The 17,752-nt window shown below is 36.4% G+C and overlaps 1 protein-coding gene across 1 annotated transcript in view; it reads right to left on the bottom strand.

Moving 5' to 3' along the window:
• LOC121868756 (kinesin-like protein KIF14) overlaps positions 1 to 17,328 on the bottom strand; it is a 42,795-nt gene extending 25,467 nt beyond the window's left edge. The window contains exons 1-15 of the mRNA XM_042369638.1: positions 17,212 to 17,328; positions 14,406 to 14,520; positions 13,521 to 13,874; positions 12,961 to 13,182; positions 11,615 to 11,780; positions 10,415 to 10,560; positions 9,589 to 9,843; positions 9,177 to 9,309; positions 8,640 to 8,831; positions 7,090 to 7,197; positions 5,944 to 6,060; positions 5,071 to 5,196; positions 4,595 to 4,755; positions 3,203 to 3,481; positions 557 to 641 (exon numbers count right to left, since the gene is read on the bottom strand). Coding sequence (XP_042225572.1) covers positions 557 to 641; positions 3,203 to 3,481; positions 4,595 to 4,755; positions 5,071 to 5,196; positions 5,944 to 6,060; positions 7,090 to 7,197; positions 8,640 to 8,831; positions 9,177 to 9,309; positions 9,589 to 9,843; positions 10,415 to 10,560; positions 11,615 to 11,780; positions 12,961 to 13,182; positions 13,521 to 13,874; positions 14,406 to 14,506 — 2,445 coding nt within the window. The 5' untranslated portion in view covers positions 14,507 to 14,520; positions 17,212 to 17,328. The remainder of the gene's footprint in view (positions 1 to 556; positions 642 to 3,202; positions 3,482 to 4,594; positions 4,756 to 5,070; positions 5,197 to 5,943; positions 6,061 to 7,089; positions 7,198 to 8,639; positions 8,832 to 9,176; positions 9,310 to 9,588; positions 9,844 to 10,414; positions 10,561 to 11,614; positions 11,781 to 12,960; positions 13,183 to 13,520; positions 13,875 to 14,405; positions 14,521 to 17,211) is intronic.
• Positions 17,329 to 17,752: the final 424 nt, after the last annotated feature.

The following is a 17,752-nucleotide window of genomic DNA, read 5'->3' as shown; positions in this document are numbered from 1 at the left end:
GATAAAATATAGAATCAAACTAAAGATTGGGGTGAAGAGATTAATAATTCCCTTAAGACTAACCAAGTACACTTTCACCAAAAAACTTCTTGAATGCTATAAGCACCATACAATCTGAGAAATGAATGGAGAATTTGAAACCATTCCAAGAAGACAAGCCCCATTCTGCTCATTCTCACATCCATTGTGCCCAAGTTTTTGAGAAGTTTTTGTTGAGTGTATAAATAGTACATCAGTACTTTTTTGACATACAGTATTCCCATTCATAGCTAGATTAACACATTTAACTTTATGATACTGTCACCACACTGGAATTTAAATGCCTCCACTTTCTATCTGAAATTGCGCTTGTACAGTACTTATATTTTTTAATGTAAGTTCTGAATCAGAATCCAATACTGTACTGTACTTTGAATGTACAAAGACCAAATTATGGTAAATCCTTATAAAAAATTGAATACAGTATGGATAAATTTGCACTATATTTGTGAGTGACAATACTGTACACTAGACACAGCCATTGCAATATTTTACAGAAACATGTTTCAAAGCTTACCTCATTTGCAATACCAAGGCGACGAAGGCTTTCCAAGGCTTGTTGCCGCTGAGCTTCTGCTTCTGTGAGGCGCCTCTCCAGACTTCTGTTAAAATTAATTACCAAAATGGTTTGAATAATATATAAAAATTCATTATAAATGTCTCTTCATTCAGAAAAACAATTCCTAGTATGATAAAGGATGACTTGGAAACATGAGTGTATCATCTTCTATATTCAACTAACCCTTTGAATGAATTTTTAGAAACATGTTTTGCCATTTAAAGTAGGAAAGAAGAGTACATAACATCACATCACCTCATCCATCATTTGATGGTTACAACCTGTGATGTTGGGATCAACTCTAGCTCACATTTAGTCACCTTACAGGGTGTACCTGATTGTGTCTTGGCAATATATGTACCAGGCACCAGCTAAGTGTGGTTAAGTGCAATTCATATCTGTTTTGACACCCGTAAAGTTAATTTCAGCTGGTAATATAATCATAGCATTTACTATAAAGATAGGATGCTTAATCCCTTTTATCCTTCATGATGCAATAACTGTTTGTTAAGTGATCCACATCAAATCTTCACTACCAAGTCAGTTTATGGGACCAACTCAAACCATGTTGTGAACTAATTTCATAGAAAGCACTTCTCCATGTCTGGCAAGGACAGACTTAACCAGATAGAGATAACTGATCCATTCTTGAGCAGTACGGGAGTGTTCTCTTGTTACCCGATTCTTTTCCTATACAGCAGATTGTACAGCAGCCGACTTCAGTGGAGCCTTTAAGAAACAGCTAAAGACCTTTCTTCTTTTTGAAAGCTTATGATCTCAAAGAGCATATGGTGATGGAGAATTACAGGGTCTAGGAAGTGTTACAACATGAGGATATACAAACTCACTTTTTGAGATTATCTTAGCTTTTTTTCTTCTTCTTCTTTATTGTCAGGTCCTTGACTTTGTAGTATTTCAAGCACTTGTGAATTCTTTTGAAAAACTAACACTTTTGAGAAACAAGAGGTCAGCCATTATCAGTACTACCGGTTTAGAGGTTTGAAATTGGGTTCAGGAGTTCAAAATTGGATAACTGGTGTTCAGTGTAAGGGACACCCCTGCATACATTACCATAAAAGTGTTATTATGAACATTTTAATTTTTTGTAATTGAAATGATCAACACCATTATCATCAAAATTTTATGACCTTTTTCCACACACTCATGGGTTAGTCATGATTACCAGGTGAGAGCTCTCTACCTGCATGCTCTCTTGCAATTTCCCTCCATGTCATATGAGGCACATTCACTGGTGGAATTGTTTTGGGTTGTTTAAATGAGATTAAACAAGTCTTTGGACTCAATTTCTATCTGACAGAATTATGACCCCCCACACAGTGTTCATTAAAAAATATTGGGCATAATGCTGAGAGGATACCACAAGTCCTAAAACAAGGTTAACAGTTCATGGGAATAGTTCAGTTCAAATAAACCCTTTCTAATCTACGTTGCTGGATAATAAACATTCAGAATCTGCTCTACATACTAGAGTTCATTCTGGGAACAGGTTTCAGATAAGTTTGCTTTTTAACACCATCTCAGCTGTTTTAAGAATGACACGACTGAGATTGTGATTCCATATACGTGCTTTTTTCCAAAGAAGAAGAGCTCAACACTAGGGTAAAATCAAGTCTAAGTCCTCAGAGAGAGGAAGGTACAACAAGCAAAGATCTTCCAGTGGAATAATGCCAATCTTTATCCAGTTCCTTGATCTTGGGATCCTTGGTACGATTAGGTTATAAAGTTTTAACGTGAAATATGGGAAGTGCACCTCATCATTCTGAACTGAACCAAAAGGAATCCAAGATTTTAGAAGATTACATGTACAGTCCCCTTCACTAGTATGTTTACATGGGCTCATCAGGTTTTGTGCAGTGTGGCAGCCCTGTGTTTGTTTAGATTCGACAGAAGGAAACTCGCAATTGTACATATACTATGGAATCAAAGTAAAACAATATCTCACTGTAATGATTTGTGGAATGTATTTATGACAAGCCCCTGTAAATGCACTAGTGAAGGGGACTGTACATAATATTGATTAAGAACATAGATTCTGAGGTCCACCTCCAGCTATTTCATGCCAAGATTATTTCTTGTACCAAAAGCCACAGGAGGCTGGTGGGTGACTCCTTACCTATGTGGATGAACCAATGCATATCAAGGGTAAAGTTCAGAAAGATCATTATTTACCAGATATGTTGGAGTCTAAGTGATGTCCTTTGGACAAAGTCATTAAAGAAACTAGACTTAATGGACACGTGTTGGCATGCTCCTGTTCACAAAAGGTTTAAGATATTCCTTGCCTTCAGAGAGTTAAACAATTGTTTTAGTCCAAGGTCCTTCCCTAAAGCTTAAATATATACTGTACCTTAAGATGGACTCAATCTTGAACTAGGCCATGCCACTAATGTTGAGGGGTTGCTTAAATTTTAATTCATTCTGTCACAATGATAATCAACTGTGTCATGATCAAGCAGGTTTCATCAGTCATGTAAGCAAGCAAAAATTCTCACTTCAATGACTGTCGTTCATTCTTTTTAACTGCGGAAACATGTTTTCGCTTTTGTTTTTTCACTCGAAAACAAAGGTACAAGATATCCTTACCTATTATTTTGGATAAGAAGCTGTTTGCACTGCAGCTGCTGGCACCGCAGTTTTTCTTGCAGTATAGCTATTTCTTCTTCCTTTTCTTTGATTGCCTGGTTCTTCTCCTCTTCTTTTTGAATGATGGCATTTTCTCTCTCCATGAGAGCCTTTTCTTTCTCTATTCCATCCTCCTCATGAACAACTTCTTCATCTTCCATAGATTCTCCTTCAAACAGCAAAGAAGGGCTCCGTCTTATATGCTGGAGGCGAAGGCGTTCTACCTCCTCTTTCAAAGATCTTAAAATAATTTGAAAATAAGAATTTGTATAAACCCTTCATTAGCTTTTTTGCCTGAAAGTCCTTTATATATTAACCAAAACACCTTCCACAAAGAAACTTTGTGACAAACTCTACCAAAATTTAAGATGGTGTGTTATTTTATTAAATTCCAAGAGTGTAAATTCAGAAGTAAAGTGTGTGGGGGATAAGACACAATACACATTTCTTGTTCCTTGTAATACTTGCACTCATATCTATAGAGAAATTATTATTGGTTTTCCTCTCTTTTGACAAGCATTCACTTTGCCTGCACCCACTCCAAGTAATATACCTGAAGTGGGTTTAGTAAGAAGTAAACACAGCCTTGATATTTTTATGTGTATTTTTTATGGTGTCACCCAGGTGGCAAGCTAGTGTTGCTAGACACTACCATCTCTACTATCCTGGTTCCTTCAATGTTAACATCTATATAAAGTTAAACAGTATTATAAGATACTGCATATCATTAAAGATGGACTCGAGGAGAGAACAGCACAATTCACTAGTGTTAGTTTCTACATCATATCAGTTAAATTGACCCATTTCATAAGGTAATCTCAATATAGCCAGAGCAACAGAGCACTATTTTTAGGCCATTATTGTATAATTTTTGGGGGAAAAATATGCATGAAATATTTGATCTTATAAACTTGAAGACATAAAACAATGTCAAATTTTGTAGTCTCAATTCAAGAGTCCCTGTGTCAAAGCTCAAGGGTGCCATTAAATACACTCCCACACCATTATTTAAAGAAAAAAATACAATAAAGAATCTTTTAAAAATCATTAACTTCCTTAATATTTATAGAATCCATTCACCCATCTTATACCAATGCATTCTTTAAAGGTACATAACTTTTTTCATCTACAGTACAGTATTTGATTTTTTCCAACACTTGCAGTTGGATTTTCTTCATTCTTGTTAGCTGCCTTTCACTACAGAGCAGGGTGACTGATATCAGCAGGAAAATGGGCCCTCCATTCATCTGTTATGTATTATTCATTCACTGTAATTGCTAAAAAATGTGTTCTGTTATGATGTTCCACTTCTTTTCTCACATGCACAGACACACACGTTCACCATTAACTTACCTGATAATCATAGCTGTGGGATCTTCATTGATGTAGTTGTGGTTAACTATCATACGAGCTTGCTGTGCATAGCGAAGGGTTGACAGAGTTTCCTCCAAATAAACATTACAAGGGGAGACTGTGGCAATCATTGCAGTCCGAGAGTTACCTCCCAGAGACTCCTAGAAGAAAATTTTATTAATAATTTCATAAACCCAAATGAATGAATATAAAAGTTTGCAGATGAAAGATAGGGAGACCACAAGGGGTTTAAAGATGATAGATCAGTGTTACAAATGGCAGCATATATTATACAAAATGAAAACAAATATATTTTAAGGTCTCATTTAACTCTTTGGATGTAATGGTTACATTGGTGTGACTTCAGCTCGTAATATCCTTAGGTGCAACCGTCACAGTAGTACTATGGTTGTCAACGATCCGGACGGTAAATAATAACTCATACTAAATTATTCAGACCTGTAATAAACCTTTACCTTTAATAAATATGTCAGTACTGACTCCCTGTAAGGAATGAATGGCCTTCGTCGTCCTTCACTCTCTGCAAGGGCTGTGATCACCTTCCCGAGGGTTAAAAGTGATTTGTTTATGCAAACCCCTTCCTGCGGAATAGAATTTAATGTTTAACTTGAATCCCCTTAAATACCAGTTATAAAAACATGCACACCACCTCCCCCAACACTTATTACCATCTCAGGCATCACCACGTCCCTCGCCATTATAGACTGGCGTGCGATATTCCTCTACCTCTTATTTACTTCACCTACCCACTGCCTCTCATCCAGGAGTTGTTGCCATAATCATATGACATAAATACTTGTTAATTTAGTTAAATAAATATTTAAGTATGTACTGAACAATTTGTTCACCAGTACCCAAATGAAGCATTCATGTCACCCATAAGTAAATGTAATGAGGACTTTAGGAACACATCTCCATATATATATATATATATATATATATATATATATATATATATATATATATATATATATATATATATATATATATATATATATATATATATATATATATATATATATATATATATATATATATATATATATATATATATATATATATATATATATATATATATATATATATATATATATATATGATGGTATAATGACCCCCTTTACCACTGATTCAGTTAGTGATCTCTTCTCCAGAAAGCAGGGTATTGCTGAAATTTTAATCAATTTACCAAGCTATCAAAAACACATCATACATACACATAAAACAGGCATTTTACAAATTACGCTTAACAGTAATATTATAAAGTCTAAGTAAAAATCTACTATTGGAGATAAAGAGCAAAATATAAACACAATATAACATATACATACCTTGAGTCTGTCTCCCTGTGACTGTGCAGCTGCCACACGTTCACTCCCTGCCAGGTCCACCAGATTTATGATGCTCACCTTGCTACTCTCCAAGTGCTCACCTTCAACATCTTCCACCTGTGAAACACCCAGAGACTGCATCATGTATATGAAAAAGTAAACAAGATGTTTACCTGAAGCACATGACCATTAGCTGAAACACTCCCTCTTTGCCCCTATTTACATACACCCACCTGGGCTGAATCAATTCTACATATCTTTCAGTTACTTTTTCTTTCTTCAGCTCATCAATTTGTAAAACCACCACCTCACTTCCTAGAACCTCCTACACCCTGAACCTTCCAATCACTACTAATCTAGCTTCTTCCTTGTAGGCCTAATGGTTAGAAAATGTATGATGCTCCTCACAGTACAATCACATCAATCAACTATTTAACTTAAAATTCATCCCGTTATCCATCAACACAGTTAACAATCCTTTATCGTTATCATTATCCTGCCTCCATGCCTACTTGTGAATTTTTCTTTCTGGCCCATGTTTCCCCACCATCAACCCTCTCACACCACACATATCTGTCAGCCTCTCCATTTTTATTCCCTCCCAGCAATCCATTTTCCTCTCACCAAATCTTGTAGTTAAATCACATGTCACAATCACTCTTATCTCCTAAATTAAAGCATTAAATACAATTACTGAGGTCTTCCTAGAGTCCCTCTCTTTTCTCTTCTCTCTTTTTTTTCATTACTTTCAGTGTGATCTATAATATTCCCTGTGGCTCAACCCCTTTTATTCAATCAAACATATCCACATTTCAATACTTAATACTACCATGTCTTCTTTCACTATTGCTTTCTCAGACACTCAACTCTTCACTTGTCCCTAACTTGCTTCTCCTTTACCTTTCATGTTCCTTTCACTCGTCACATTTTCATATTCTCTATTTACACCCAAACACATTCAAACATCGTATTCTCATTTGCTTTTGTTTCTTTTAGTAACTAAATACACAGAGGCAGGGAGCTACAAGACCAACACCCCTATATTAGGAATTATGAACCAAATCACTTGGGTTCATTTGCCCTGGGGGGGGGGGGGACTTTATGATTGAAAATGTCAACATTACAGTGAAACAGATAACTCCATACCTGCATCTGAGTGAGTTTGATGGTGAAGACAGCGTGAGAGCGAGAAGATTTGTCATTCACCCCAGTGGCAGCGATGGAGCGCTCTTTATTTCCTAGCATAAGCCATGTCTGTTACAAATATTGCAAAAAAAAAATTGCTCTATTATACCAATGAAAACATTAGTTAATGGTGCGAGAATGGTTGGAAACATGGCTGTAGGAAGAAGACTGAAAACAAGATGGTTAAACTAAGCATACTGTACTTGGTGACTGGGTTATGTCCTGAGATGACACAAATGATAATGGTCTACATATGATGGTGGATCTAGTACAGTGCAGAAGTATCATGTGTGACAGTGTAAACATAATGAACCTGATGACTCAACAAACAGTGAGTGAACTGATATGAAGCACACTGAAATAATAAGAGTGCTAAGGGCTCACTTTACACTGTGCAGAAAAGTTGAGGATGTAGGCCTTAGGCCGCGGCCGCACTGAAAGCAGGCATGCGTTGTTGCCAGATCGCGCCCTCTGCCAGTGCGGCCACATCTATGGGTTACGATGCTGCAAAGTCTTCAGCGCCCACCCGCTTTCAGTGCAGCCGCGGCCTAACATCTTCAACTTACATTGTAAGGGTTTACAGTATTTATAGTCTTAGTACATCCCTCTCACTTCATTCTTGCTTATTATTTATTCCCTGCCTATCTTTGAAGTTTCTGTAACCTTTAATCTACTTCCCATGAAGGTGGGAGATGAGTAGTGTTAGTATACAGTACAGACCCCAAATTTTGGAGAAAAAGGAGGAAGGGGGCAACTAATGCGCTCACCATAGGTGCACATGCACTCTAAGGGGGTCCAAAGACATGCTCCCCCAGAAATGTCTTGAAAAATTGGAGTATTTTCCTGCAATCTGGGACATCTAAAGTGTGGTTATCAGCTGGTTATCTGTCGTAAGCAAAATTGAAAAGAGTATTCACGATTACAAGTGGACACTTAAGTGGACTACGTTATGATGCTAGTTAGTATACAGTACAAAACTAATAAAGGGGTGGGGTAGAGTTTTTAAGGGGTAGAGATGCACACCCTTCTGGTTTCTGTAAGCTATTTTATATATTTTAAAGCTGATACTGTATTGTAACGAGCCACAACATTAGATTCTCTCATGACTTTTCTTTTAAGAAGCCATCCCTGGTCATATACAGTAATTAGGATTAAGGGGATTATAACAAATATTAATGATCATAGTTGAGGGTAGGAGGGCCAGGGTGGAAGCAGAGAATGTGATGGATGAATGAAATTAAAAACTGGGTCCCCAGATAAAATCTTGGAGGACTGGTAAAAACAGGCTGAAAACGTTTAGAGTGGAGGACTGTGGTTGCCAATCCTTAGATATGAGGATTTCATTGATCCATTTAATACATGAGCAGTGAAGGTGCATCAAGACAGACAAAAGCACTGATACAAAGATAAACAGATATGTGTGTGTATGTCTGCATATTAACAGGTATGGAATGACTTTGATGCATGTGTATCAAAAGAAGAAATTAAATTATAAACTATGCTTATTTTACCTGTAGGTGGTCATATGATGATACCAAATGATGAGCAACACCCTCCACATAAGGACCATCTTTTGGGTGTTCCCTCACTCTCAAAGCCTCTCGACGATCAGATCCACTCCCTCCGCTTGAGAGTAAATCATATATACGCTCATTGTAGATCTCAATGTAGCTTAATTCCACTTCAGCGCGACATTGAGGCAGCTGAAACCAACGAAAATTTCAAATATTACCCCATTAAACAATTCTTTTCTAATCATATTAAAACCCTGAAACTTCAGATGTTGAGCTCCCCTTATGACCACGACCCTCTACTACAAACACCCTCATTGGTTGCTCAAGTATTTAACAATATCATGTCAGGCAGTAAAATCATCATCAATGTTTTATGGCCATTTTCCACTCTTATGTGGGTTAGTGGCAATTACCTAAGTACCCTTGAGCAAGGCAAGCTGTGTGGGGATTTTTCTGGAGAGACACTCTTGCATTTTATATGGCATAAGGCCCATAGGATCTAAAAATGAATAAACAAATAAAAGCATTAATTACTTGATCCTCTGGTGGGTTCTGTGAGTGTAAGTAATCAGCACGACTCAGGAGGTCCCTACAAAAGCGAGGGATAATGCCGGCAGTTGCAGGCACCTCTGTCTCACAGTCATCGTAGGAATCTTCTCCTAACATCCTGGAATTTATTATCTTTTAAGTCTATTTATCTATTCATTACTTCTATTCCCTTCTTCCCTTCTCATTCATCTGTAAAGTGGGCTAAGGGATAAAGAAACCTCAGAGAGGATATGATAAGGGAGAGTAGTGCAGGACAAGTGAAGAAAGCATCAATAAGTGTTAAAACAACAAGTAGAAATATTTACATAATCCCTCTGGGGATATCTTCCTTGAAATGCAATACAGTTTATCTGATGTGTATATTTGCAATTACAGACCAGTGAAATATTCTACTTACGTGTAACTCTTCCCAGAACCAGTTTGACCATAGGCAAAGAGGCAAGTGTTGTAGCCTTCATATGCCTTTTCCAGCAGTGGCTGTGCCAGGGCATTATACACAGCTTCCTGAGAGGCATAAAGGGGGTGTTTATCATCAAGAGACCAAAAGCAATGGTCATAGGTGAAACAATGAACGGTGCCACTATCAGTGGTAAGTTTTATGTTGTTACCCACAACATCAACAACACTTCTCATTTCTGCTGATGACTGTTCTCTGAAAAAAAAAAAATTAGAACAGTATTTTCTTTATATATCAGTAACTGGGCTAAAGGGTTAAGCTGAAAGTTATAAAATATAGTTATACTATGACTCCTAATATGGAAAATGAACACGTTAAGAAAATCTTTTATCATAAGAAACAGGGTTCATGCATTATCATAACTTAAAATGTTCATGAATTTTCCAAGACACCCAAGCAAACTCTTAGAGCAAATACAGTATAAGTGTGGAATCACTTGTCCTGGTGACTGGTCCACACATTTTTTAAAGCTCTGACATACTTGTACAGTGTGTGATTGAGGTCTGGTCCTTGCTAACCACTGATAGACAAGATATGTACTGAACTGTAGTTGTTGGTGCAGCCTTATCACTAATTAACATAAAGACAAGTGTCCCTGTAAGGATGTTCTAGGAAGGGATCTCAATACTATTCATTTGATGACTAGTTTTAAGTCTATGAATTTTTGTACAAACAGGAAGAGGAGATAAAGAGGGGAAGTGAAAGGGGAGAAGGGGACTAGAAAGAGGGGGAAGAGCTGAGTATACATATATAAATAAACGAATACCTTGAGCTGAGTGGACGCACTCTCACTCCGACAGACACACTTGTTGACTCTGCACCTCCATAGCAGTTTACTATACCTGGACTTGTGGGTAACTTTACTGGGTGGTAATTGCTCACAACTTCTGGTGTCAAATTCACAAGCCCACCCTAAGGAAGAGAAGAAAAGAAGGAACAGGGAATAAGATGTGATTTTCACTTTTAATACTATTACTCTTGTTAAAGATTGTCATAAGAATTAACAGACAAGGTTAGAGGTTACATTTTGAACTGACTGATATTTGCATTCTAATTAAATGCCTTAATCATATATAACACCATTCTGCTTATAATATACAAGTATCCATTGAGGTACAAAGGTTAGCTTTAGAGGAATCCAAAAAGTCCATGATAAATCTTACATTAGTTTAAAAAAAAAAGTGGGGGGGGGGGAATGGGGAGGTATTGTATAAATTTTGTCAACCTCCAATATTTCACTTAAAAACACAGTAAAATAAATAATACACCAAGGTTCCACAGAAAGCATAACCAATGACTGAGAATTGGTTAAAGGAATTGAGTGTTTTTGGGTATAAACATTCAACTAACATACACAAGTCTCTCAATTTTATTTTTTATGTATTTTTATTAATTTTTTAAGTGTTTCTGTGCAAAAATCAGCTCGAATAACCCCCAAATTCCCTGTCAGGAGTCCATCCCCCACTTAATAACAGTTTGTCATTGATGTCACACAGTTCAGGGCAGAGCTTCTGGGCGACCATGTGGTAGTGCCGAGGAGAACACACACAAGACACTATTTGTCTGTTACCCTCGATAATAAACTCTAATAACCACTGCTACAATTTTACTTGTGTACAAAGAAATATTTATTCTCTGTGTGTGTAGACACATGACAAAAATTTGCATATTGAAAATTATAGTTGGTACACGAGTATACAATACAGGTAAAGAAAGCTGCCGTCTCTAGAACGAATGGTTCCCTGTCCCGGCCGTGAAAATGCCTGCAACTTTAAAACTATCCGCAGACATTCTTGGGTACATCCAGAGTGTCATCCGCGAATAATAAAGGACCGCAAAATAAAAATCCGCGAATTATCCAGGCGTACTGTACTGGTATAATATTAGATGCCACACAAAATCAAACCAATTAGATTATATAAATGTGATATTGTTGAAAAAAAAACATGTCATTCAGAAAACCTACAGAAGGAGGATATGATCGGTTGGAGGGTCGACTGTGGCTTGCACTTGATCTCCTTGAGCTGCTGTTTGGGGTCTGTGTACCAGAGCCAAATGAATGCTTTGAAGCTCCTGAAGATCTTCCTGAAGTTGGGGTTTTGGAATCACCAGATAGTCTACTGCTGGAAACCCTGTAAGTGATTAAACAAGACATAATAGAATGTTATTCAGAATCCAGTTTCCCCTTTCATCAAAGACTCAAAATAAGATAGGAGTACCACACTGGAAACACTGCTTTTTGTCCAATCAACAAAGTTAAGCAATATTGGGTCTGGTTAGTACCTGGATGGGTGACCACCTGGCCCTAAGAACACCAGATGCTGCTGGCATAAGGACTTTATGGGAAATAACCATCTCAGGACTTTGTCAGCTGCCCTTGGTCAAATTGACTAAATAATCAATTATTATTATTATCATCCTCTCAAAATATGGGATGAAAAATTTATCGCCTAACCAGTCTCATACCTGGTTGGGCTCCATCAAAAGAATTTTTTTTTTAATTTTTAATTCTTATTTGTTTAATTGACCATCACAGTCACAAGACACCTCAACACACAAGTCAGGTAGATATTATTTCCTTGTCCCCCATCACTTGCCTTTGGCATAATAAGAGAGAAAACATCTGTTACAAGCAAGGCACACAATATTTTCTTTGCTACAATACATTAATCCATCCCAGCATTATTTGAATAAAAAGTGTTTTAAAAAAGCTAAACAGAATACAGTATTTGTATATTGATTAATTATCTATTTTCACATGTGTAAAAATAAACTTGAATGAGTTCTTATTTAGATATTTCAATATGTTGAAGCAAAAAAGTTTTTGTTTGGAAGAAATTTTTCACAAAATACTGATGGATTATTTATCCCAATTCAACAGTTCTGTTATGAAGGGCCATAGCATAGAGAGAGAGAGAGAGAGAGAGAGAGAGAGATAAAAGGCTATAACAACAACAGCAATATTTAATTTCCAAATAAGGTATGTATAGAACAGTATACTAATACAGTAGCAAAGAAGTTAATGTAAATAAATTTCATTTGTGACCCTACAGATACACATCACAATTTTTGTGATCCACAAATCCCATTATACTCCAGCTAGTGTCATAACAAGCATAAAAATAAGAGCAATCAGCAATATTGCATAATTTAAAATATTATCACTATTGCATAACCATTACAACCAATTGAGACTGCCAGCATCAAGAGCAACATATGGTACCTCTCATATGCAATCACTCATTCTTTCCATTTGTCTTGACACATTTGCTCTGCTATAATGTACAGTACGAAAGAGGAATCTTGGCTGACCTGGTCCTTCTGAACGGAGATGGAACATTAAGAGTAGTAGAGGACAAAACTCTATTAAGGTTATCCTTTCTCCTCCCATCATCATCTTTTTTCCAACCATCAACATCCTTTGCATTTTTGGGAGGTCGCACCCATGGGCTAATATGGCTCGACTCTGTTTTCTGAGTGTCATCTTCCTGCCGAAATCTTTTTGGTAGTGACACATTAGGGGTGGGGCACTGTCTGAAATATAAATTTAATTTAACACTTTTACTTACTGGTAATACTTTTTGTTTTCATGTAATTTTTAGTCTAAACTGTTAAAAAAATAACACAACATATACAAAATTATGGGACAGTAATGTCTTTTTTACTTTTTGAGTTATATTTACCAATTTCTGAGAGATGTGCAGATAAAAACGAAAATCAAAATTTTTGGCTTGCACCTGGAATTTTTCTGTTAAAAGTAATGAATGTTAGGGGGAGGGAAGAGGAGGTGACTCCCAAATAAGAGTTAGGTGTGTGGCACTGTATACCTTAACACCTTGAAATGAAACCTGTGACTAATTTTATCAACCAACCTTGGTGTATTAGTTGCAGAAGTCTTGGAAACTGAGGACTGAAGAGGAGTGTGTTGCAGCCTTGCTGTTATACTTTTTACAGAACATGGCACAGGCGAGGGGTTAGGACAGGGTGTTGTACCCTGAGAGTCAGAAGTGCGTAATTTGTATGTTGCAGGTGTGCGGGGAGTAGTGGATACAGTATCTGACAAGTGTGCTTTGGTTGCTCTGGGTGTTAATGTTGTGGCTGCAGCAGGTGTTCGGGGTGTTACTGCACATGCTGTGTTGGATGCATTTGTAGGAGTCTTGTGGGAGATTTGCACACTCTCTATCTCATGTGGCCGCTTGTTAGGTGTGTGATGTGAAGTTTTCACCCTAGAAGAAATTTTTTTTTAGAAAAACTGTGATAATTCTGAAATGTTAATCATATTTCAATACTGAATATAAAGATGTGAAAAAATCCTTTCAATTATTCTACAGCTATGCCTTTATTTATTGTTTGGTGTAGTTAATGAATTCTTCATCTCCCCGGTAATTCAATTCAGTAATTCATAAAGTCATATCTGGCATTTTCTCCACTCTCATTCATGAAGGATGAATATATAAAACAGTTTATTCTGAAATGTTCAAGTCTAAAAATGCTGAAGTTTACTTTACCGAATTCAAAAACTTTAAGTTACGGTAATACATTCAATTAGCAATACCAAACACAAATGTAACTACCCTTATGTATAACACCGGTCAAAACAAAAGAAAACCATTACAGGGGTATTGAATTTTCAAATATCCATTTATAGGTCTGAAGTTCATACACAAAACAATATTCAAAATTAAAAGAATTCTTCCATAATAAAACATATCCGAGAGAAACTGTAAGCCATTACACTGTACTCTGCATTAACTTACTTAGTTTTAATAGTGTCTTTGAGGTCACATTTCTTGCCCTGATCCTTTTTTCCCATTTGTGATGTAATGAGCACCTTTATTTCAGTCTTTTGTTTACTCATTCTGGTGCGGTAGTCTGAAATAAAAAAAAAATAATAATAATAAAAAAAAAAATACGAAGTAGTTATCTGACCTGAATTCCCGGCCGAATAGCCATTGGCTATTCGACCGGGACTCATGGGGATTGTGTATGATTTTACTATGATTTTAATGGGATTCTGGTCAGGATGGCTGTGGGCATTACAGTACACTATTATCTATGTTTCTTGGAGTAGTTGTTACTTGAATGTTTTGTGTTATATCTAGTTGAGTTAGGTTAGTACAGTACTTAGTTTTATTTTAGAACCAGTGGTTATTTAGCCAGAAACCAGGCATAAAAATAAGCAGAAAAATAGACTGATCCTGATATCCAACTTTATGACAAATTTCTAGCAGCATGACAATGAAAGAGATCACACAATAATTCACCACCACAAAGAAACTTTGCTATTATAAAAACCCTATTTAACAGCTTTAGATGCGAATGTGCAGCAGAAAACCACACCGAGGAACAATACAACAGGAGTAATAAAAAACTATGAAAGCACATAGTGGAAATTACCAGATCCCCAAACAATCTACAGGGTATATGTCTTGCTACCATTTGTCAAATATGAGTTGCAATAAATCAAAATCTAATTTTTAATTGATAATCACTCATCAAAAATCAACTATGATTTAAGGTCAACATTGAAAATCCATCAATCCCAGATTTGTATAATTCACACGAGCATCACCAGACTGGTTTTAATACTAACTGATTTGTTTACAAAAAGCTGGAGTTGGAAAATAAATCTGTTTTTATGCATGCCTAGACTCCTCCATGTCTATATTTTGTTGACTTATGAGTATTTTAAACATTTACATCACCAAGTTTATAAATTGAAACTGCTAAATCTATTAGCCTGAAATCTGTAAAGTGCAATAAAGTTATTCTAAGCCACACAGTGTGAAATATGTACTTGAAGTGCAAAGTTTGTGTGACGGAACAAGATACTTATGTAATGAGATTCAACCATTTTAAAGTGCTGCGTTACATTTCTATATTTCACTGCACTTTCCTACAAGATTTACATAATCTTTTTTCTTATCATAGATGAAGCTAAACTTTCACATTACTCCTCCAAACTGTGTTAAATTCAATTCTATTTTTATTTCATTCGCCGGGGGCACCTTGTCTGAGGGGACCTGGGCATCCCCCCTTTATCTGGCCCTGAAAAGTTCATAAGCTATAATAACACTGTGACAGCAGCTACCCATGCACGGTACAGGTATATATACTATTAGGTATGGGTTACCTCTTGAATTGGGTGCAACTAATCTTGGGTACGAGCTATCTCGTGAGTTGGGTACGAGTTATCTTAGGCTCAAGTTGGCGTGGGTACGAGTTAACTTTTTTTAGTACGATTTATCTTGGGTATGGATTGTCTTTGGTACAAGATGACCGTAACCCATGCTATTTTACCGTGAGTGCGCTCAGATTGGCTAATCATCCGTTACCGACGAACAACGCAAGAACAATATGTGACCGTAACTCTGGCAGCATTTGGCATTTACGTATTCCGTCGTGAATCGATCGTTGTGAGGCTATAACATACCTAACCAGAAGTTGTTGTTCGATTTTGGTCATTTTTTTTTCCACAGATGTTCTTATTATTATAAAAGAGGCGACATTTACTAGAACCTAATAGGACCTGACCTAACTAACCCCAAAAATCTACATAACCTTACCTAACTTCCTAGCAGGGAGACAGAGCTCCCGTCATATTAAACAGAAAGTACTTAGCCAATCACAGCACACTCACAGTAAAATAGCGTTAGTAGGAACTTAGCCGGTCACGGCAAAATATCCACTATGAAAAAACAAAAAGCAGGAGGAATGTGTTTTGTAAGTTATCAGTTTTGATGTACAAAACAGGCAGAGAAATACAGCCAAATATGAACTTGCTGTGACTGTCATGGTTAGATTGTAGGAAAGGTTCTTTTATCAGAGCAATTTTATTATAGTTTAGAATAAAATAGGAAATAGCTGTATTATTTTAGGTTAGGTTAGGTCTGGTAGGTTAGTTCTCTTCATTTTATGAATTAAAATTAAGATTGTAGCATTGTGAAAGTAAATATGTCAAGACATAGGAAGCAGCTCCACAACATGCATCCCTCTGGTATATTTTCTATATTTCTCGTGGTAAGAATACTTTAATCTCCTATGGAGAAATTTCATCCGGTTACTGCTGAGGCCGGACCAATCTCATCAAGTATTACCCAGCTACTTTACTTGTACAGAAACATTTCGTTAAGAGGTTGAATAACCATCCTTAATATACAGTACATACAAAAATTCCTAACAATAGGGGTGAGGCTCTCTCAGACAATTTGATCAAACATTATTTGTGAGGTAGAGTTATTCTAAACAGCAAATTAAACATGTAATACTAAGAACACTGTAATAATATTATCAATTCCAATCGACTGTCAACCCCTATCACGTTTACACTGGCCACAGTGACCTGACCCAAGTTACAGGAAAATGTTCGGCGTTTTTTGTTGCACGCATTTAAGCAAAGACATAGTAAATAATTGTTAACGCACCAGATCGCCAAAGGCTTACAACAAGACAAGTGGCCAAGAGGATTAAGGAAAGAAGAAACTACTGTACCTCCCTATACATTGTTAGTGTTTATACTTAAAATAATAAAGGTTGTATTTCTAATAAATAATGTTTACTTACTATTTTGAGGATATATTGGTAAGACGAACACCTGATAGTCAACACTGCAGAATATAATATTGGTCGACAAACTCCAGCCACAACCAACTCATATTAAATGGTGTTTACTAAATACAGGATGTTGATTGGCTGATAAGTGAAAGATATCAGACCTGTGATTGGTCGGCGTAAGAGAGCGACTCGGTGCTCTTAAACGACTAGCAACTGAGCCTCCCCGCGGCTATTTAAACCGATGATTATACTAAATCGATGTTTTCTAAGTAAAGTATAAAGTTATCATATGAATTAAAACGATATATATATATATATATATATATATATATATATATATATATATATATATATATATATATAAAGAGAGAGAGAGAGAGAGAGAGAGAGAGGTTTTCAACTTCGTCTATACTCACAGTATACAATACAGCATATTTCATTATAATTGACGTGGCCAGTTTAACTTAGTTATTCAACCTACAGAAAATCAGAATATGAACTGTTGAAGATAACATCAGTATTCAGTAGAGCGATACATGTTGCTCCGGCC

The sequence above is a fragment of the Homarus americanus genome, unplaced genomic scaffold, assembly GCF_018991925.1.
Source record: "Homarus americanus isolate GMGI-L3 unplaced genomic scaffold, GMGI_Hamer_2.0 scaffold30535, whole genome shotgun sequence".
Taxonomy (NCBI): Eukaryota; Metazoa; Arthropoda; class Malacostraca; order Decapoda; family Nephropidae; genus Homarus; species Homarus americanus.
This window is presented reverse-complemented; position numbering and strand designations above follow the sequence as displayed.